The sequence below is a fragment of the Girardinichthys multiradiatus genome, chromosome 15 (assembly GCF_021462225.1).
Source record: "Girardinichthys multiradiatus isolate DD_20200921_A chromosome 15, DD_fGirMul_XY1, whole genome shotgun sequence".
NCBI classification, from domain to species: domain Eukaryota; kingdom Metazoa; phylum Chordata; class Actinopteri; order Cyprinodontiformes; family Goodeidae; genus Girardinichthys; species Girardinichthys multiradiatus.
Window position 1 is genome coordinate 1,617,537 of NC_061808.1, and position 21,458 is coordinate 1,638,994.

At 44.2% G+C, this 21,458-nt stretch overlaps 1 protein-coding gene across 4 annotated transcripts; it reads right to left on the reverse strand.

Moving 5' to 3' along the window:
• Positions 1-718: 718 nt before the first annotated feature.
• txlnba (taxilin beta a) lies at positions 719-21,222 on the reverse strand. Of its 4 annotated transcripts, none has more exons than XM_047388768.1 (11): positions 21,064-21,222; positions 19,071-19,280; positions 18,926-18,986; positions 18,779-18,849; positions 18,529-18,699; positions 13,107-13,301; positions 12,523-12,642; positions 11,903-11,977; positions 4,425-4,517; positions 4,178-4,273; positions 719-1,993 (listed from the first exon to the last, which is right to left on the reverse strand). In XM_047388768.1, the coding sequence occupies exons 1-11, from the start codon at positions 21,205-21,207 to the stop codon at positions 965-967; spliced, it is 2,265 nt and encodes a 754-aa protein (XP_047244724.1). In that variant the 5' UTR covers positions 21,208-21,222; the 3' UTR covers positions 719-964. The 4 variants fall into 4 exon arrangements, with proteins under 4 accessions (XP_047244724.1, XP_047244725.1, XP_047244727.1 ...); XM_047388769.1 differs by lacking the exon at positions 11,903-11,977 and adding an exon at positions 12,027-12,101; XM_047388771.1 differs by lacking the exons at positions 11,903-11,977; positions 21,064-21,222 and adding exons at positions 12,027-12,101; positions 20,748-20,797.
• Positions 21,223-21,458: the final 236 nt, after the last annotated feature.

Genomic DNA, 21,458 nt, shown 5'->3' on the forward strand with positions numbered 1-21,458 from the left:
GCTACAATATTCATAGTCATGAAAATAAAGAAAACTCTTTGAATGAGAAGGTGTGTCCAAACATTTGGTCTGTACTGTATGTCCTCTTTATGTTCATGTTTTCTTCTTTATTTTTGCCTTTTCTCTTGATCAACATGGATGCTGAAGTCTCTCACAATGATTAAACAGTCGTCATCAACACACATCACAGATAGAAGGTCACTGAAAACGTTTGCTTTGGGTCTTGGAGGCCTGCAAATATTCACAAACAACTCGAGCAGGGCCCTTTATCTGGCTAGTCGAGTCAAATTAGCTCAGTAACAACTTTAAACACTTGAGTGAATCATGAAACAAAGTGGCCACCCCTCCTCTCCTATGCTTCCTCCTCCCACTTAGAACATTGTAAGTGGGAGGCGTTGACTCCATCGGTGAAGGTGTCTTTTATTTTCATCTAACCATGTTTCTGTTCAAAACATAACATTACAATTGTGCTCCATAAAGAAGTCATTGATTAAAAATGATTTTCCTGATATCTAATGTTTAATAGAGTCTGTTTAAGTGACTTTGTAGCTGGTAGATTTAAAGTTTAACTTCAGTCGGTTTTAGTCTTTGGATTCTTTGTGAAAATGAGCCCAGATCTTTGTGACTGTTTTAGATGCCAAAGAAGGACTTGAAGGACAAACTCAGATGTAAGGTCATAATGTTTTGGCAGCAAAGATGGAAAAGAAAAAATGTCAAATTTGTTCAAAAAATCTTTATTGATAGCCGTTACCATGGATACCAACACTGGTTTTAGATCCACTAAACATGAAGCAAATATAGATGTTAGTGAGGCATCTCCTCCAGCAGGTCAAACTACATCTTCATTCTGACCTCTGACCTCTAGAAACAGTCGGGTTTCTGTATCTTTGGTACGTCCTCACCTGCTTGAGTAGGACACACACACACACACACACACACACACACCTTCTGCCCGTCCTGTGGTTTAGCTTGTGCTCTTGTTGTTTCTCTTCTTCCTTTTCTTCTGCTTCATGGAGGAGACAGCTGGTTTGGTTGACCCTTCAGAAAGTTGAGTGGACTTTTCTGCTACTTGTTCTGGGTCACTGGCAGGCTGCTGCTGGACCTGCAGTTCTTCCACTGGGAGGAACAGGTTCACCTCACTGGTCTCCTCCAGACTTTCAGTCTTTAAAGCTTCAGCTTCTGGATCTCCTTTGGGTCTGTTTGGTTCTGGATACGGCTTGGCTCCTTCTAGTCCTGTATCTGCCTTGGCTTCCTTTGGTTCTGGATCCACCTCGCCTCCCAGCGGTTCTGGATCCATCTCGGCTGGTTCTGCTGTTGGTGGTCCAGACTGCTGGACGTGTTCAGCACTTTTAGCTTGTTGCACCTCTCTGACCTGGACTTGTGTCTGAACCTGCCCCACCTCTGGAGATACCACAGGGTCTATTGGTTCTGACTTTGTTCGCTCAGGTTTTGGAGCCTCCAGCAAAGCCAGAGATGGAGCTTGAACCTTCTCCTCTATAGCAGTTTGTGTAAAACCTGATTCTGCAGTTGAAGACTTTGCGTCTTCCACTTGATCCGGCACTGAAACCAGGCCTTCTTTGACCTCAGTTTTAGTTTTGAACTGAACAATCGCGGAGACGACCAAATCATCTTCAGCATCCAACTCGTTTTTCTCCTCTTGCTCCGCATTGTCTTCTGGCGTGGCCAAGAGGGAGGTGGCGAATTCCTGCAGTTTGGCCTGCTCCTCCCTCAGACGGGCAATGTTCTCCATCAGGACCGGGTCCTCCTCTTGGAGCTCCTGGAGCCCCTCGAGATCTGGGATGGCAGCTTCCTCAGAAACATCAGAGTTCTCGGTAAAGTGGGCTAGCTTGGATGGGAGGTTGGCATTGGACTGGCGAACCTCTCTAATCTTGTCATACAGCCCTTTCCTTTCATCCTGCAGAGCATGGCACAGCTTCTCCAGCTTCTGGATCTTCAGGACGAACATGTTGTATTCTCTGCCTTTCTCTGTTCTCTGTAAAAAGAAGACGGATTTAAACTACAATACTGCTGATACCTCTGCCACTGCTGGTTTTCTTGGTGTCCTGAACAGCAGATTTTAGGTTTTATTCGTTTTCAGTTTCATACAAAAGAAAAACTACAAACGACAAAAAGAAACAGCAGCTGCTTTGGGAGCAAAAACCACCAATCTGGTTATACAAAATCAGGCCTTCTTTATAGACACAGTTCAACCATTTTGACCACAAGCCTTTAAAGATTTCCACCTGTGACCTCAATCTAAAGGTTATTCTTTTCATTACAAAATACTACATATGAAATCAAACCTTTCATTTACACTATGAGTTTCTTTCTTAAGACACATCCAGGTTCTGGGCTTTTTAGAAGCTACCAACAACGCTCTAAGAAGACATTTATCTGGTTTTTGTAGATTAACTCCTCTTAAATTTCCTAAGTAGAGGACCACAAAATGAAGTTGTATTTTCCTTTGGAAAACTCCAGGACCATTTGTGCTTCTCTCCAAAATGAAGCCACGTGAGGACAATCGCATAAAGTTTAAACTGGTTTGCTATCGGATGTCCACACAGCCTCCAGCAGCTGGTCTGGTGAGAGTATTTCATCGTTTTAATCTTTTCTGGGAATTCCCTCCAGGAGGGGGCGCTAGTTGGACCACTGCTGTGTACATATTCTGTCCCATTCCTCTGTTTGCTTTAGATGGCCCTTTGTTTCCCATCTTACTTTTATATGCAGAGTATTATGACCCTTTAAGTTATGAACTGCTCGATTTAATTTAGATTTTAATTTTTGCTGTATCTTTTAATGCATTTATATCAAGAATTTCTTCCTATACATTCGATAAATGTTTCATTTTTCTGTCCAAAAAATCGAGCGCTGAATCTAGTCTCTCCAAAGATATATTTTGTTTGGTTCGTATTTTTCAGTCTGTTCAGTTTTCTCTCTCATCTTTTACGTTTTTCTCACTGTTTCATCAGTATTTGCTGCTGAACAACTAAATAAGGCTGAACAATGTCTTGGATCCGCCATATTTATTTCTAACTGTGAAAGAAGATAAGTTCGGTTCGGGTGTTGGGTGTAATGACCCACACAGTTCATAACACCATCCTCCAGCACCAGAACCTCTTCAAAGTTCCTGGTTAAATGTTACTTTTCATGGAAATGTTCCCACATCAGTGGGGAAATTCCTCTTCGTCTGCATGAAGCTCTTCAAGGACGGGTTCTTCATCAACCTCCTCCAGTATCAAGAAGGATTTGCTGAGGATCATCTGATTAAGGGTCGGTTCCTTCTGTCTATGGAAACGACGGACGCAGCAAAGCAGTAAGCTGCAAATAACGCTAAAATGACAACAAACTTTATTTTAGGCATGAATTTATGTTGATGTGACGTCCTGGCCGTGGTTCTGATAGCAGCAGCATCGGGTCTTCTGCTGATGTTAGCACTGCTTTTAGCTCCTGGAGCTTGTATGGGTTTTACTGGTCAAGATTTCTGTGTCATGTGCAAAGCGTTTTAAGATTTCGGTCCTCTCTTTTAGTTTATACTTTCCAGGTATTTCAACCCAAGTCTTCATCAAGCATTTTTATTCACGGGTTGCTGGATTCTCTCAGAGATCTCGAGTGTTTGATGGGAAAATTTCCCCCCATAGAATTTTTTAACTTCTTTCCATCTGGAGCTTTGGCTCAGTTTACACCAGCCTACCACTGGTCTTAACCGAGTTGAACTGTAATAATCATACAGACATGGAAGGATTCGTCATCCCTTCTCCTTGGGAAGCTGAAGTGTTTTAAACCTGAATCTCGGCTTTTTACCTGCCCATAGAAATCTGGATCTTATTTTATCCCATACAGCAAAGTAATCGACTGAAATATATGCAGCAGTCTTGGGAGGATATTCATTTTTACAGTCTCCACTCTAGAGGAAATGTTAAATAAGGGATGAAACTCCATCTGTAAATATCTGCCTCTTTTGAAGTGGGAAATAATTCATCTCTTCTAAACTCTGGTGACCTTAAAACCTAGAAGACATGGACTGTGAAGTTTGATCAGGTTTTAAAGTATCGTCACAGCTTAGCTCTGTGTGCTGAAAAGATTCACATCTGAGAAACGTTATTTGACAGGAATCAGAACATCACGTTAACTGAGCAGCACTTTGGTTCTGATTTACATCCAGCCCAACTCAACGTACCTCCTCAATCATGTCAATCAGAGTCTTGTTGCAGTTCTCAAACCTGGTCTTCCAAAGGTTCGCCTCCTTCTCCACCTTCTTCATCTTTTCTGTCATCTAAAAACACAGAAAAATGAACCATTTAACTGTCAGTTTTTCTGAGAATAAAACCCAGTTTGTATGATTCCTTCAATAATCCCAGGGTGAACATCTACATGCAGATTCAGGTAAACGAATGGATCTAAAGGGTCCAGCGGCCTCCACTCACGTTGTCCATCTCGTTTTTAAAGCGGACATAGATTTCGTTGCTCTTGGCCAAAGTTGCTTGAAACTCATCAAACTTCTGAGCGTAGAGCGTCAGCTGTGGCCGGACGAGGAGAAGAAGTCACACAAACATGGAAAACAGAGAATTTTAAACATTTACAGAAAAACGTTCACATATCTGCTCCTCAGGAATCTTAAACTCTGGAGCTCATTGAGGTTTCATCTGGTTAAAGATGGACTTTCAAGTTTTTCTGTCATGCATCCTTTTTAGTTTTATTATCATGCATGTATAATCAATATTTGCTGCGGTGAAAACGTTGGTTCTGAGATGAAAGGAGGGTGCTGGAGTTCTGCGTCTCAGGATCGGTTTGTTCTGTGTTTCTGTTGCTTGAAGGTGAGAACGACCACATGAGGTCTGGATTCCATTTTTTCCTAAAATGAACTAAAAATGGCATCAAAACGAATCTGAGGAGCCTGATTCATAGAAACAGTGACGTTAAACTAAACTTGACTTTTATTTTCCTCCAGAACTTTGAGGTCGTTTTTGTGAAGGTTGGGTGTATTGATGTAGAGTGGTCAGCAGGTGGCGCTCTATGCTATATTCTTCCTGTATGTCTTTCTGCCAACTGTTCAAAACAATCTCCGCCATTTTTAACTGGTTCTACCGTAACCGAGTTCAAAGCCATGTCCTAAAATCAAGGAGCACCGATGTGGACTAGGTCATCGTTAGTCAGCGGGCTGCACACTCAAACTTTCCCACATTTTGTCCGGTTCCACAAACTTCAATGTTCTGTTGGGGTTCTGTGTGACAGACCAACATAAAGTAGAGCATAACTGTAACAAACAGCATCACTAAGACCAAGGAACACAGCAGATGGGTCAGGGAGGAAGTTCTGGTTCAGTTTTAAGCAGTTTTAATATCCAGGCTTAGAACATCTCTCAGAGCTCTGTTCAACCCATTACCTGATCATGAAGAGAAGATGGACCACCTGCAGATCTACCAAGACATGGACATCCACCTAAGCTGGTAAGCTGAGCAAGAAGAGCATTAATCACAGAAGCAGCCAAGATGGTAACTCTGGAGGAGCTGCAGAAAGCCACAGCTCAGGTGGGAGAATTTGTTCATAGGAAAACTATTTGTCAGGGGCTCCACAAATCTGACCTTAATGGAAGAGTAGCAGAAAGAAAAGCAAAATGCTTCCAGTTTGCTACAAGCCATGTAGAAGATACAGCAAACATGTGGAGGAAGGTGGTCTGATCAGAGGAGACCAGAACTGGACATTTTGGGCTACATGTAAAACCCTGTGTGGTAATGGGCTACTTCTGTATATCACCTGAACACACCATTCTGGTAGTAAAACATGGTGAAGGCTGCATCATGCTGTGGGGATAGTTTTCTTCAGCAGAGACAAGGAAGCTGGTCAGAGTTAATGTCAAGATGGATGGAACTAAATCCGAGACAATCCTGTAAGAAAACATGTTAGTTGCTGCAGAAAACCTGAGACTGGGGTGGAGGTTCACCTTCCAGCAGGAGAACCACCCTGAACATCCAGCCAGAGATACACTGGGATGGCCTAGTCAAAGTCCAGACCTAAATCCAACAGAGTGGCAAGACTTGAAAACTAATGTTCTCCATCCAATCAGTCAGATCTGCAGCCACAGGTGGTTCTACAAAGTTCTGACTTGTGGGGCTAAATACTGTATGAAAAGAAATGGGTTCTTTTGTTTCTGGTTCTGGCTTTTAAATCTAATACTCAAAATTAGGTTTCTACTCTGGGGAACACAGATTGAGGCTTAAGGTTGTTTTGGATCCAGGGCTGGGCAGTAAATAAGGTTGTTTCTAATGGAATAAAGGCAAAAGTAATTAGGGTTCAGGAAGTAAAGTCCTAGAAGAGACCTTTATTTGGTGGCGTCTTTTAAAAAACAGCTAAAAACTCATCTTTTTAGACTTGCGTTTGGTTGGTTTATTCTCGATTTTAATTTACATACATACTTACTTGAAGCACTTTGTGATCTGTGTCTTGAGAGGTGCTATATAAATAAAATTTTACTTACTTACTTTATGGGACAGAAAAATAAAGGCCCCGCTTTTAACATTAAAGAGGAAGAGCGGTCCAAAGTCCAGTCTCGTCCCCAGAGAGAAATGTTTGATTTCATGCAGACTTCAGTCCATTTAACATATTTACTATGGTTGTTTTTTCCTCTTCACATGTTTCTCCTCAGAATGTCACCAGGTCTGAAAGAACTGGACCAGCTGGGTCCAAACAGGTAACCATACAGGTCCTTCTCAAAATATTAGCATATTGTGATAAAGTTCATTATTTTCCATAATGTCATGATGAAAATTTAACATTCATATATTTTAGATTCATTGCACACTAACTGAAATATTTCAGGTCTTTTATTGTCTTAATACGGATGATTTTGGCATACAGCTCATGAAAACCCAAAATTCCTATCTCACAAAATTAGCATATCATTAAAAGGGTCTCTAAACGAGCTATGAACCTAATCATCTGAATCAACGATTTAACTCTAAACACCTGCAAAAGATTCCTGAGGCCTTTAAAACTCCCAGCCTGGTTCATCACTCAAAACCCCAATCATGGGTAAGACTGCCGACCTGACTGCTGTCCAGAAGGCCACTATTGACACCCTCAAGCAAGAGGGTAAGACACAGAAAGACATTTCTGAACGAATAGGCTGTTCCCAGAGTATTGTATCAAGGCACCTCAGTGGGAAGTCTGTGGGAAGGAAAAAGTGTGGCAGAAAACGCTGCACAACGAGAAGAGGTGACCGGACCCTGAGGAAGATTGTGAAGAAGGGCCGATTCCAGACCTTGGGGGACCCGCGGAAGCAGTGGACTGAGTCTGGAGTAGAAACATCCAGAGCCACCGTGCACAGGCGTGTGCAGGAAATGGGCTACAGGTGCCGCATTCCCCAGACCTGGGCTACAGAGAAGCAGCACTGGACTGTTGCTCAGTGGTCCAAAGTACTTTTTTCGGATGAAAGCAAATTCTGCATGTCATTCAGAAATCAAGGTGCCAGAGTCTGGAGGAAGACTGGGGAGAAGGAAATGCCAAAATGCCAGAAGTCCAGTGTCAAGTACCCACAGTCAGTGATGGTCTGGGGTGCCGTGTCAGCTGCTGATGTTGGTCCACTGTGTTTTATCAAGGGCAGGGTCAATGCAGCTAGCTATCAGGAGATTTTGGAGCACTTCATGCTTCCATCTGCTGAAAAGCTTTATGGAGATGAAGATTTCATTTTTCAGCACGACCTGGCACCTGCTCACAGTGCCAAAACCACTGGTAAATGGTTTACTGACCATGGTATCACTGTGCTCAATTGACCTGCCAACTCTCCTGACCTGAACCCCATAGAGAATCTGTGGGATATTGTGAAGAGAACGTTGAGAGACTCAAGACCCAACACTCTGGATGAGCTAAAGGCCGCTATCGAAGCATCCTGGGCCTCCATAAGACCTCAGCAGTGCCACAGGCTGATTGCCTCCATGCCACGCCGCATTGAAGCAGTCATTTCTGCAAAAGGATTCCCGACCAAGTATTGAGTGCATAACTGTACATGATTATTTGAAGGTTGATGTTTTTTGTATTAAAAACACTTTTCTTTTATTGGTCGGATGAAATATGCTAATTTTGTGAGATAGGAATTTTGGGTTTTCATGAGCTGTATGCCAAAATCATCCGTATTAAGACAATAAAAGACCTGAAATATTTCAGTTAGTGTGCAATGAATCTAAAATATATGAATGTTACATTTTCATCATGACATTATGGAAAATAATGAACTTTATCACAATATGCTAATATTTTGAGAAGGACCTGTACAGGTCCCAGCAGATACCAAAGTGGAAGTCTGGTGTACCTCCATGTAGACGTTAGATGACAGGTAGCGCAGTGCTGATCTGCATTATAACACAGTACGCCTACAGCTGGATTATGTTGACTCCTTCCCCAACTCCAACCACCCCTCAGGTTTGGTCACTTATTTGAACCTCTCCTTTCAAGAAATAATGAAACAGGTTGAAACAGATTTCACTCTGTTTGGATCACCGTTGATCCAGATGATCCAGCTCTTGAAGGGTCAGCAACCAGAGCTCTGGATGGATCGTTACTGAAGCACAGAGGGTTCAGAGTACAGGAGTGGTCTGATTGGTTTACAGCTACGTTTGGTAAAAGGTATTCCTTGATTGTTCCCTTGAAGTTCTCACTTGTCGTGGATGCTGCACAGCGCTTTAATGATTTGATTAGCACAGCTTGGTCCATCAATGATCCCCTAAACCTTCTCAGATACAACGACCTGACTAAAGCCCTGACAGATGACAGTTGTCCCTCCAGCAGCTCTGATGACTGACAGCTTTGGTCACGTTGATGATGAATTTACCAATCTTTAATCTTTAATTTAATCACTTGATGATTTTCTTATATTTTGTCTTAGTATTACATGAATCATTGATTCATCAGATTTTCTGGATTCTCGTTCCAGTTTTATTGTAGTTTTTCCTCTCTGGTCATTCTTCTACCTTGTGGCGGCTACTTGGAGGAGGAGTCATGTGAGTTTTTTCTCCTGCCTGATTGTTTGATTGGTGTTTTATACACTGATGTTTGTCAGGTCCAGCAGACAGGGTCTTGCTCACACAGAGGGTGACGACTATGTAATTTTATTTTATTATTCACTCATACTTTTTATATTCATTGTCACTCAGCTACTAGTTTATTTTTGATCACACATGAAACAAGTTTCATTTAGGATCGAAAGGGTGAAATGGTGTGGAAAATTCAGGAAATACCTTTGCTCTGTCACCTGATGCTCTGTCTGAACTGATGAAAGTATTCACTCCCCCTCCCTCCTGCTGCAGCAGATATCGTTCCCAGACTGGAGATAAAGATGCCATTCTGGGCCTTGAGTTCTATCAGCATTCCTGGGAAGAACTCGCAGACATGTAGCGGCTCCAGGCCTCAAGGAATGATGTTCTAAGCAGGTTTCTTTCCGCTGTTTAATCAGAACAGTTCAGCAGGGCTGTTGAAAGCATGTGTGACGCTGTAAACTGTTCTCCCTTGTGCAAGGTTATTAATAAATCTCTTCCTTTGATAAATACAAGTCGAATACAAATGTTAAATGGACTGAACTTTTCCAGTCATACAGATCGCTCAAAGCGCTTTACACTAGAGCCACATTCACTCACTCACACATTCATACACCCATACGCAGATCGGTAGGCAACTTGAGGTTAAGTGCCTTGCCCAGTAGCACATCGACATACAGCAGAAGGAAGCTGGAATCAAACCCACAACCTTCTGATTGCAAGACGACTACTCTTCCTACTGAGCCACAGTATGCACACCACACTTCTGATAAGCTGAACAGCTTTTTCATTAGCTTGAAATGCTGAAAACCATGAATCATCAGAACATCTTCACAGTTCTGACATCCTTTGAGTTGGTCCGTCACAGAAAATCCCAATAAATTAAAGTTTGAGGTTTGAACGGGACAAAACGTGGTTTAGTTTAATGGGTGTGAATATTGGGCTTCTGTATTTGGTTCAACTGTTGGAAATCGTCGGCCTGATTTAGATCTTAGGGCTGAGGAGCCTCTGCAACAATCTGAATCACAGGGTTCTGGAGTTACTGTGAAACAACATATCAATCCTCCCTTTGTGTGCTCTGTCTTGGGTAAATCCATACAAATGTGGTCCATTATGTTCTCACTGGTCCCATCATTGGTCTGCTGTGACATCTGTCTAGCCATCAGGGCAGGAAGTTTCATGCAAACCCACAATGTAACCCCTATTAAACTCCATCAGTGATGGTAACTGTCTAATGCATCCTCTGGGCCTCTGCTGCCCTCTGGTGGCCGTTCCAGGTCTGGTCTGCATGTGCACCAGTGTTCCTGCTGAGCTGGTTTTGGTTTGTGTTCTTGGTTAAAACCAGTGAATCTGCTGATGCAACTAAAGCTTTTTCAGTTTTCTGCACAATAAAATGATGCAAAATCTCTGGTAGCACCAACAGTTTCAGTTCTACTGGAGGAAGAACCCATCTGGATTAGAAGTTACAGAGGTTGGACAATAAAACTGAAACACCTGGTTTTAGACCACAATAATTTATTAGTATGGTGTAGGGCCTCCTTTGCGGCCAATACAGCATCAATTCGTCTTGGGAATGACATATACAAGTCCTGCACAGTGGTCAGAGGGATTTTAAGCCATTCTTCTTGCAGGATAGTGGCCAGGTCACTACGTGATACTGGTGGAGGAAAACGTTTCCTGACTCGCTCCTCCAAAACACCCCAAAGTGGCTCAATAATATTTAGATCTGGTGACTGTGCAGGCCATGGGAGATGTTCAACTTCACTTTCATGTTCATCAAACCAATCTTTCACCAGTCTTGCTGTGTGTATTGGTGCATTGTCATCCTGATACACAGCACCGCCTTCAGGATACAATGTTTGAACCATTGGATGCACATGGTCCTCAAGAATGGTTCGGTAGTCCTTGGCAGTGACGCGCCCATCTAGCACAAGTATTGGGCCAAGGGAATGCCATGATATGGCAGCCCAAACCATCACTGATCCACCCCCATGCTTCACTCTGGGCATCCAACAGTCTGGGTGGTACGCTTCTTCGGGGCTTCTTCACACCGTAACTCTCCTGGATGTGGGGAAAACAGTAAAGGTGGACTCATCAGAGAACAATACATGTTTCACATTGTCCACAGCCCAAGATTTGCGCTCCTTGCACCATTGAAACCAACGTTTGGCATTGGCATGAGTGACCAAAGGTTTGGCTATAGCAGCCCGGCCGTGTATATTGACCCTGTGGAGCTCCTGACGGACAGTTCTGGTGGAAACAGGAGAGTTGAGGTGCACATTTAATTCTGTCGTGATTTGGGCAGCCGTGGTTTTATGTTTTTTGGATACAATCCGGGTTAGCACCAGAACATCCCTTTCAGACAGCTTCCTCTTGCGTCCACAGTTAATCCTGTTGGATGTGGTTCGTCCTTCTTGGTGGTATGCTGACATTACCCTGGATACCGTGGCTCTTGATACATCACAAAGACTTGCTGTCTTGGTCACAGATGCGCCAGCAAGACGTGCACCAACAATTTGTCCTCTTTTGAACTCTGGTATGTCACCCATAATGTTGTGTGCATTTCAATATTTTGAGCAAAACTGTGCTCTTGCCCTGCTAATTGAACCTTCACATTCTGCTCTTACTGGTGCAATGTGCAATCAATGAAGACTGGCTACCAGGCTGGTCCAATTTAGCCATGAAACCTCCCACAATAAAATGACAGGTGTTTCAGGTTCATTGTCCAACCCCTGTAGATACCATGTAAAGAGGAGCCTATCTGCCCACCAGCAGCTCATTTAGGAGGTGAAATATCTGCAACAGCATGAAGTCTGAACTGTCTGCTATCAGGTGCGTGGACAGGTAGCCCAGGTGGTTTGACGGTGAATATTCACCTGTGCCTGCATGACAGTCGCTTGCTCTCTGAGAGTCTTAGCCTGTAGTTTCCACTCAGCAGCCTGAACCAGTAACTGGTTAGAAGGGAACAGAAACAGACACCCAGTTACAGACGGTCTTTACCTTCTTCTTCATGGCCAGCTCCTGCTCCTTCATAGCGAAGCATTTCTTTGTTTTGTCAATAGCCTCCCTAAGCAACTACGGCAACAGAGACAACACACAGTCAATGTGCGTGGCCTTTACCCAGTCACAGGATCTGCTGGGTTACTGAACATATGGAAAGACATTAGGAAATATCATTGATTACCTCTAACATCACTGTGTGAAGAACATGTTGGAGAAATAATGTAACAAGTGGAAGAAACATGCCAGATAATCATAAATACAGTTTGATCAATTTTAAGATGATTTCACTAAAACGTTGAGGTTCTGCAGTGTTGAATAATGAATCGACATTAATCTAACAGACTGATTTCCTTTGCTGAGTTGCTGCATCTGCAGCTATAAAATGAAGAAGGAAATCCCTGAACAGACAGCTATAAACACATTTTCATCAACTTCCTGCCCTGCTGAGGATGATGATGGCCCAGATCAGGGGTTTTAGCAGGTGTTAACTCACGTATTCCTTCTCCCGCTTGTGTTTCTCCTCAGCCTCGGTCAGCAGAGCGTTGGCCTGCTGCAGCTTGGCCTCAGTCAGTTTGTGCTGGAGGTCCCGGTGCTTGTTGATCTTCTCCAAACTCTGCAGAAGATCAAAAGTCTGTTAGTACCGTAAACAGCTGCAGGGTGATTCAGTAAAACTGGATCAGGGGGATGTGTGATGCTGTGGGCCTGTTACTCTTCTGAAGAAGAGTCAAAGCATCATGACATGTTTGAAACAGCAGAACATCTGATTTAAAGATCTGAAGGCCTCTGGCAGGAAGCTCATTGGGTTCTTCAGGATTTCTTCCTGGGTGGAGCCATAAATATGGAGGAAGGTGAAGTTCTGAAAGGTGTGGCTGAAAACATTAGTTTGGCTTCTATTATTAACTGAATTTAAGAGTTTTCCACATGATAAAAGTATCGGTTTGATATAAATAATTTCAAATCAGATTTCTGACTTTAAACTTGTATAGAATTATAAAACAGCTTTCTGAGGTTCTTTGCTGACTTCTGAGTGATTTTGTTCAGCTCAGAATGACTTCTTCCCCCTCATCTTCCTCTCACCTCCTCCCTGCGTTCGTACTGGTTCATGAGGCTCTCCAGTTTGTCGGTCAGGTTGGCGTTCTCATGGTGCAGCTTGTCGTTGCGGACGCTGTGCTGCTCGATCTGAGCCTGGATCTCCGTCAGCATCTCCTGGAAGTGGTTGGTGATCTCGTTCCTCTTCTCCTCGTCCTCCCTGCAGCGCTGCAGAGTTTCCTCCTGCAGGAGAAACAGATGTTGCTGGTTCATAATGTGTCTGAAAAACAGATTTAGCAAAGCAGCTGGACCAGACCGTGTCACTGTGCTGATCAGTAGTCTCTGGTGTTCACAGATATTTATAACACCTCACTGGAGACGCCATGTGCCAGCCTGCTTCAAAGCATCCATTATCATCCCTGTCCAAAAAAACCAAGGACCACAGGACTGAATGACTTCAGACCCGTTGCCCTGAGCTCTGTGGTAATGAAGTCCTTCAGAATCAGAACCAGCTTTATTGCCAGGTTCGTACATACAAACAAGGAATTTGACTCCGGTACACTTTGCTCTTTTGTTCTGTTTTTATATTACAGAATATACATATTTACAATATACACATATATAATAAAAAGGTACATTTGCAACATCTGTTGCTGTTGTTTTGTACTCTATTAAATGTTCATCAGAGAAACAGCCTGGAGGAAGAAACTGTCTCTGTGGCGGCTGGTTTTAGTAAACAGTGCTCTGTAGCGCCACCTGAAGGTAAAACTCTGAACAGTTTATGTGCAGGGTGTGTGGGGTCTGCAGAGATGTTAGCAGCTCTTTTCCTGACCCTAGACCTGTATAGGTCCTGGATGGAGGGAAGGTCAGCCCTGATTATTCGTTGCAGTCTGGACCTGTCCTGTTTTGTGGATGATCCAAACCACACTGAGATGGATGAAGACAGGACAGACTGAATGATGGCAGTGGAGAAGATGACCAGCAGCTCTTGTGGAAGGTTGGACTTCTTGAGTTGCCTCAGGAAGTTCAGTCTCTGCTGGGTCTTCTTGTGAACAGTGTCTATGTGTGAAGACCATCTCAGGTCCTCAGAGATGGTGGTTCCTAAGAACCTGAAGTGGTCCACGGTCGATACAGTGTTGTTGAGGATGGTGAGGGGGGTGTATGGGGGTGGTGTTCTCTGAAAATCCACCACCATTTCCACAGTCTTGAGTGGGTTGAGTTCCAGGTAGTTCTGACCGCACCAGTGTACCAGCCGATCCACCTGCTGTCTGTATGCAGACTCATCACCGTCCTGGATCAGTCCAATGACAGTGGTGTCATCTGCAAACTTAAGGAGTTTCACAGACGAGTCCGATGAGGTGCAGTCATTTGTGTACAGAGAGAAGAAGAGTGGGGATAGAACACACCCCTGGGGGGCACCAGTACTTATTGATCTGGATCAGGAGAAGATGCTCCCCAGTCTCACCTGCTGCTGTCGGTCCGTCAAGAAGCTGTTGATCCACTGACAGGTGGAGGCTGGGACGTTGAGCTGGGTGAGCTTCTGGTGGAGGATGTCTGGTATGATGGTGTTGAAGGTGGAGCTGAAGTTTACAAACAGGATCCTGGCGTACGTCCCTGGGTGGTCGAGGTGTTGCAGGATGAAGTGTAGACCTAAGTTAACAGCATCATCTGCTGACCTGTGAACTCGGTAAGTAAACTGCAGGGGGTCCAGCAGGGGGCCTGTGATGTCTTTCAGGTGCTTCAACACCAGCCGCTCAAAGGATTTCATGATCACAGACGTCAGGACTACAGGCCTGTAGTCATTTAATCCTAGGATGGTGGGTTTCTTGGGAACCGGGATGATGGTGGATCGTTTGAGGCAGGAGGGGACCTCACATTTCTCCAGTGACTTGTTGAAGATCCTTGTGAAGATCGGAGCAAGTTGATGTGCGCAGGCTTTCAGACATGATGGGGAGATGTTATCAGGTCCTCCAGCTTTCTTTGTTTTCATGCGCTGAAAGAGCCTGTTTACCTCTTCCTCAGAGATCTTTAGTGCAGGTAGAGGATCTGAAGGTAGGGGGTTGGTAGCTTTGTGGGAAGAACTTGTTCCTGAATGGGATGTAGAGGAGATGATTTGAGGTGTGAATGGCTTCTTGTCATGTCTGCTGTAGAAGCCATTCAGACGGTTGGCCAGGAGACGACTCTGTTCAGGATGGGTGGAGGGGCTCTTGTAGGCAGTCAGGTTTCTCAGACCAGTCCATACAGCTGAAGTGTCACCAGTAGAAAGGATGTTCTTCAGCTTCTTACTGTAGCTTCTCTTAGCTGTTTTGATCTCCTTTGTTAGTTTGTTCCTGGCCTGCCTGTACCGCGCCCAATCTCTACTGCTGTGAGCTTCTTCCTTTTCCCGGCGCAGATTCCTGAGGTGTGGAGTAAACCATGGCTTGTTATTCCCAAAGGTGCAGAAGGTCTTGGTCTGCACACACATGTCCTCACAGAAACTGATGTATGATGTCACCACATCAGTTAGTTGGTTTAAGTCAGTGGCTGAGGTTTCAAAAACAGTCCAGTCTGTGCATTCAAAGCAGGCCTGTAGCATCTGCTTTGATTCCTCAGTCCACTTCTTAACAGTGTGAACCTTGGGTTTGGAAGCTCTTAGTCTCTGTCTGTAGGTTGGGATGAGGTGGATTAGATAATGATCTGAAAAACCCAGAGCAGCCCTGGTAACAGCATGATATGAGTCCTTTAAAGCTGTGTAACAATGGTCCAGTGTGTTTTTGTCTCTGGTGGGACACTTAATATGCTGTCTGTATTTGGGGAGTTCATTTGAGAGGTTTGTTCTGTTAAAATCTCCCAGTATTATGATGAAAGAGTTCGTGTATTTTTTCTCCAGGTCTGTAATCAGCTCAGCGAGATGTTTTTCAGCAGCAGAAGTTCAGCCATGAGGTGGAAAATATGAGACGATTATTATAAACGAGGAAAACTCTCTCGGTGAATAAAACGGTTTACAGATTATGGAAAATGACTCCAGATCAGGACTACATGTTTTTCCAGAACTTTTACGTCTCTGCACCAACCTTCATTTATATAAAAGCAGATTCTGCCTCTTCCCCGCTAGCTCCACGCTGCGATCCGCTCTGAGCAGCTGGAAGTCCGGCATCAGCAGTGCTCGGTCCGGGATGTTTTCACTCAGCCATGTCTCGGTGAAGCAGAGAACCACTGATCCGTGGAGGTCTGAGTTTTTACAGGTGAGAAGAAGCAGCTCATCCATCTTGTTGTTTAGAGAGCGGACATTTTCCAGGTGGATGGAAGGCAGTGGTGTTCATAGTCCTCTTTTGTGGAGCTTTACCAGCACGCTTTCCCCTCCGCCGTTTTTGGCGCAGGATCCCATATAGAGCCAAAGCTCCGCTTGCCAGGAGCTCAGTGAACCTCGGATCAATGAAAGATGGTGAAAAAAACCCAAGAGAGGACTCTCTGATGTTGAGAAGATCCTCTCTACTGAATGAGATCAGAGAACTGTGGCTCAAAAAACATAAAAACACAAAAAAATACAAAAACAAAGAGAGAGCGAAGCTCCTAGGCTGCCATCGTCGGCGCCATCTTGATTCAAAATTGGGCGCCTTGTGTTGACCCACCTTAAATACATCACAGAACCATCTGGATCGCCTGCAGTTTGCCTACAGAGCCAACAGGTCTGTGGATTTGGTCCTGATGGATCGCAGCCTCATGCCAGAGGGGTGGCACCCTGCAGCACCTGGACTCCCCAGAAACCTACCCCAGGATCCTGTTTGTGGACTTCAACTCTGCTTTCAACACCATCATCCCGGCCCTGCTGCAGGACAAGCTCTCCCAGCTGAGCGTGCCTGACTCCACCTGCAGGTGGATCATGATCTACCTGACAGACAGGAAGCAACACGTGAAGCTGGGAAAATACCTCTCTAATCCCAAGGTCATCAGCACTGGTTCCCCTGAAGGCTCTGCTCTTCTCCCTGTACACCAACAGCTGCACCTCCAGCCACCACTCTCCTGACGTTTGCGGATGGCACCACCTCATTGGGCTCATCTCTGGGCGGATGAGTCTGCCTGCAGGAGGGAGGTGGACCATCTGGTGACCTGATGCAACCAGAACAGTCTGGAGCTCAACGCTCTGAAAACTGTGGAGATGATCATGGACTTCAGAAAGAGCCCAGCCCCACCCAGCACCATCATCCTGTGTGACTCTCCAGTCGCCATTGTGGACTCCTTTTGTTTCCTGGGCACCATCATCTCTCAGGTTCTCAAGTGGGAGCTGATGTCAACGCCTTCTAGATACTTAAATCTCCTGCAAACGTTTAAATCTCATAATCTAGGCAGGAAGCAGGAAGTCACCACCAGTAACTCTCCATAAGCTCCAGTACCTGCCAGTTAAGAAGAGCCTCATGGCTGTGTATTCGGACCACTTCTTTTTATCGTGCATTTCAACCTTTATTTAACCAGTAGTGGTTCAATAAAGGTTCATTTTTTTCTTTTGCAGAGGCTTCAGGCAGCAGCAGAAAAACACATCTGTAACAATCAAAACACTCGAACCACAGAAACATGAAAGATGATTCATCATAACTAAAAACAGATACTCAGAGCAGCAGGTCATAAAAGGTAGCTTTTAGCAGCGGCAACTAGCTGTGGATTAGATTTAAACATGTCTGAGGTAGCAAGCTCCTAAACATTTCAGGAATTTTGTAGATTATTCCAAGCAAAGGAAGCAACATCTCTGAAGGCTGTTTTATGCAGACATTAGCAACAGATAGTAAAAATGAGAAGAAGAAAGCTTCTAGTATGTTTCTGCCTGCAGGTATGATGGAAGCAGACCGAGAACTGCCTTCTAGATGAAGATGTGTCAATGATTCAGTCTACAGGCAGATACAGATGGGCATCCAACCCAAGAAAGACATAACTGGACGTTGTGGACATTAAAATCTGCCCAGAAATCTGGTCTCCTGATCTTGTCTTGAAGCTGGGAAATATTGCAAAGAAAGGCCTGGTGGAAATTAAAACTCTGGAAGCATAGATATGCAAATTTAATTACATTTCAATTAAATAATTAATGTGATTAAATAATAAATTAAATTTAAATATTTTTACATTTTGATAATTTAATTTATTACCAGTAGTAATACTTATGGATTTCTTTATTAACTGAAATTATTAAATAAATGCCTTAATGTAAAATGTTTTTTACAGTTTTATTTCCTCTGCAGATATGATGTTCACACATGTTGCTCTTCTAGCTGCTGAAGTTTGTAAAGACGTGACCATAAACTGTGTCTAAATTCATTTCTCCAGTTCTTCAGAGTAAAGGGTCTGAAAAACGGCTCCAAACGTCAGACATCATTCATCTCCTTCAACTGGACCAAAAATACAATCTGACCTTAAACTCCAAGGAGTTTGCTTCTATTATTCTGCCACATTTCCTCAGCTGGTTCTGGAAAAATTCTGCAGATAATAAACCCGTCCGTACCCTCAGGGCGCTGTAATGATTCTGCAGATCTCTGCAGAGAGCCTCCAGCTTGCAGCGAGCTGCGATGCTGCAGCGCCGCTCGGCCTGCAGCTGCTGCCGTTCCTCCAGCAGGATGCAGAGTTTCTGCTGCAGAGAGCTCATTCTCTGCTCATCACTGCGCTGCAGCACCGCCTGAAAACACACAGCGCTGTGATTAGGTGCAATGATTATCATCTGATGCTTGAGACTGTAAGACCAGGGATGTTCTCACCAGTTCAGCAAACTTCTGGACCAGTTCTGAAGACGACAGGTTGTTCAGGCTCTGCTTGATGAGAGAGATGTCTGCAGAGAGGAAAGGTCGGATATTGAGTCATTAAATCAAATGACATTATTTACTGAGAACATCTGGTTGTCTCACCTGTCTCCAGGTCACCTTCCACCTCCTGCTTTGTCTTATCTGTCTCAATGTTCTCAACCACCTGTTGGATCCAACATCACAAACATTTTCCACATTATTAAAAATGCAGCAGCAGATGAACTAAATGTCAGACTGTCTGACCCACCGGTTTGTCCAGGAGGCCGTCTGCAGAACCATGCGTCCTGAGAATGTCCTGCAGCCGTCGGCTGAACTCCTCCATCGGGTCGAAGGAGTCCGATGAGGTGGAGGCTGCTGCTTCTCCTTCCAAGTTCTCAGTTTCCAGGGAAGATGCCTTATCAGGTCCGGGCGGCACCAACAGCTCAGCTGCTTTCACTGACGTCTCCATCCTCAGATACTGATGGATGACAGTGGTGATTTTCACCTGGTTCTGTTGAGGTCCAGTTCAGCCACAGTGCTTTCCAAAAGTAGACGTTTTCCACATGCTTCTAACAACACTAAGCTTCATGTTTTATTGGGACTTTCTGTGACATACCAGAACTAACATGTCAAGGAGAAAGTTCTGGAGAACTTTAAAGCAGGGTTAGGTTCTACAACAACATCCCAAGCTTTGAACATCTCTCAGGGCTCTGTTCAATCCATCATCTGAACATGGAGAGAGGATGGATCAACTGCAGACCTACCAAGAGATGGTGGTCCATCTAAACTGACAGGAGAGCATTAATCAGGAAAGCAGCCAAGAGGCCCATGGTAACCCTGGAGGAGCTGCAGAGAACCACAGCCCAGGTGGACTCCACAAACCTGACCTTTATGGAAAAGTGGGAAGAATAAAGTAATTGTTGAAAGGTGGACTCTGTTTGCTGATTAGGAGACATCTGAAGCCAGCTGGTTGCGCTGGATTTTATTTATGGGTTTCAGAGTTTCAGAGGTCAATACAAATACACACCACACTTTTCAGATTTTAACTGTAGAAAATGTTGAGAAGCACCACCTTGTGTTGGTCTGTCACAGAAACTCCATGAAACACTAAAGTTTGGGTTTGAAACGAGACAACTTCAGGGCTGGTATTGCCAGTGCTCTCTATCTAAAACATTACATGGATTTCACAGGGTTCTGTGTAAAAGTCCCCTCATTCCACACATATAACTACAACATTTATCCATTTGTAGCATCTTATCTCTGTGTTTCTTGTGTCTCTTATTGTTTGCAGCGATTTTTGCCTCATTTTGTTTTGCAGATTCTTTAAAAACTAATTTCTCCTTCAGGAAAAAAAACTCCCTGAATCCAAATGTCCAGCCAAGCAGCCGTGGAGATCTTCTGACCAAGGTCCTGCAGTCATTCCTCCCAGCAGAATAGCGTACAGAGGCCAGTTGTGTTTGCTGTGACCAGTCGCAGACTGTGGCTTAATGGGGACGTGGGACAAAGGTGTTGTCCTGTGTTCACTTCCTGTTTGTGTCCAGCTGCTGTTTCCTAGCTCTGCTCTGATGGCTGCCCTCGTTATTTTATCTGCCCTGTTTAAAATTAGCCATGTGACAGCACACACACACACACACACACACACACACACACACACACACACACACACACACACCTGCTGTTGTACTATCTATTCTGAGGACCTCCATTTATGGTGGTCCTGCCTGGTGCAGGCTGAACATTGAGGAACACACAGATTTCAGGGTCAGTATCAGAGTTTCGTCTCTATCTGTTTTAATGGTTCAGGTCAGAACTGGACCAGGACCAGTTCTGACCCCCCCAGACATGAGAAGATTAGGTCCCACCCTTTGCATTACACCACCAATCACAGCACCTCCTCCAGGACTTCAGCATGTTGACAAAGTCATTTCATAAATAACTTGTTTACCTGATGAAGAGGTTCTCAGATAACCCTCGAGACTTCTGCTGGATTTTAGTAAAACTCTTCAACAAGCTGCAGATAAAGTGTTTGTGGACTTAAAAACCAGACAGAACGAGCAAATAATCAGAAAATAAAATGAAGTGTGAACCAGCAGCAGCAGCTCTGTGCTGTAGGCCAGAAAGCTCCGAGAAACAGATCCAAGTGTTGATGAAGCTGCCTTCAATAAAACGCTTCAGACATGAAACATATTCAAATGGAGCCAGCCGCAGCCAAGAAGCAAATCTGTTAAAAACATTTTGATTGGAGGTTCAAATCGTCTTACCAAGATCAGGGTGGTGAAGGAGAGGAGGTGAAGAGGAGAAGACAGCAGGCAGAGGAAGGTCAGGAGAAGAAGGAGGGTCCTGGTGACGAGAAGAGCAACAGCTGACCCCCAAAATAACCCGAGAAGATCAGCTGGAGGCCACATGAGGGAGCTGTGCTTGTCCCTGGGAATGATGCTCAGACGTTACCTGAAGGTTGGAGGTTTTCACCTTCAGATGTTTCAGCAGAACAAACGGCGAACAGAACCAAAGTGCAGGATGGGAAATCTGGTTTTACTTGCTATGAAGAAATAATCTGCAATAATTAGTGGATTGTTTTAAAAGCAGGGGATTCATTTAGAGCGAAATAATGAAACGTTTTATTTCTGGTAGCAAAAATAAATCAGAAAATAAATGT

Bases quoted from the DNA above. Each gene is read 5' to 3' on its own strand.
- txlnba (XM_047388768.1), bottom strand. From the start codon at position 21,207: ATGTGGCCTCCAGCTGATCTTCTCGGGTTATTTTGGGGGTCAGCTGTT. The intron at 12,643-13,106 runs GTGAGAGGAAGA...GATCTTCTGCAG, and splicing joins AGTACGAACGCAGGGAGGAG to AGTTTGGAGAAGATCAACAA. The intron at 4,518-11,902 runs GTGAATATTCAC...GTCCGGCCACAG, and splicing joins CGACTGTCATGCAGGCACAG to CTGACGCTCTACGCTCAGAA.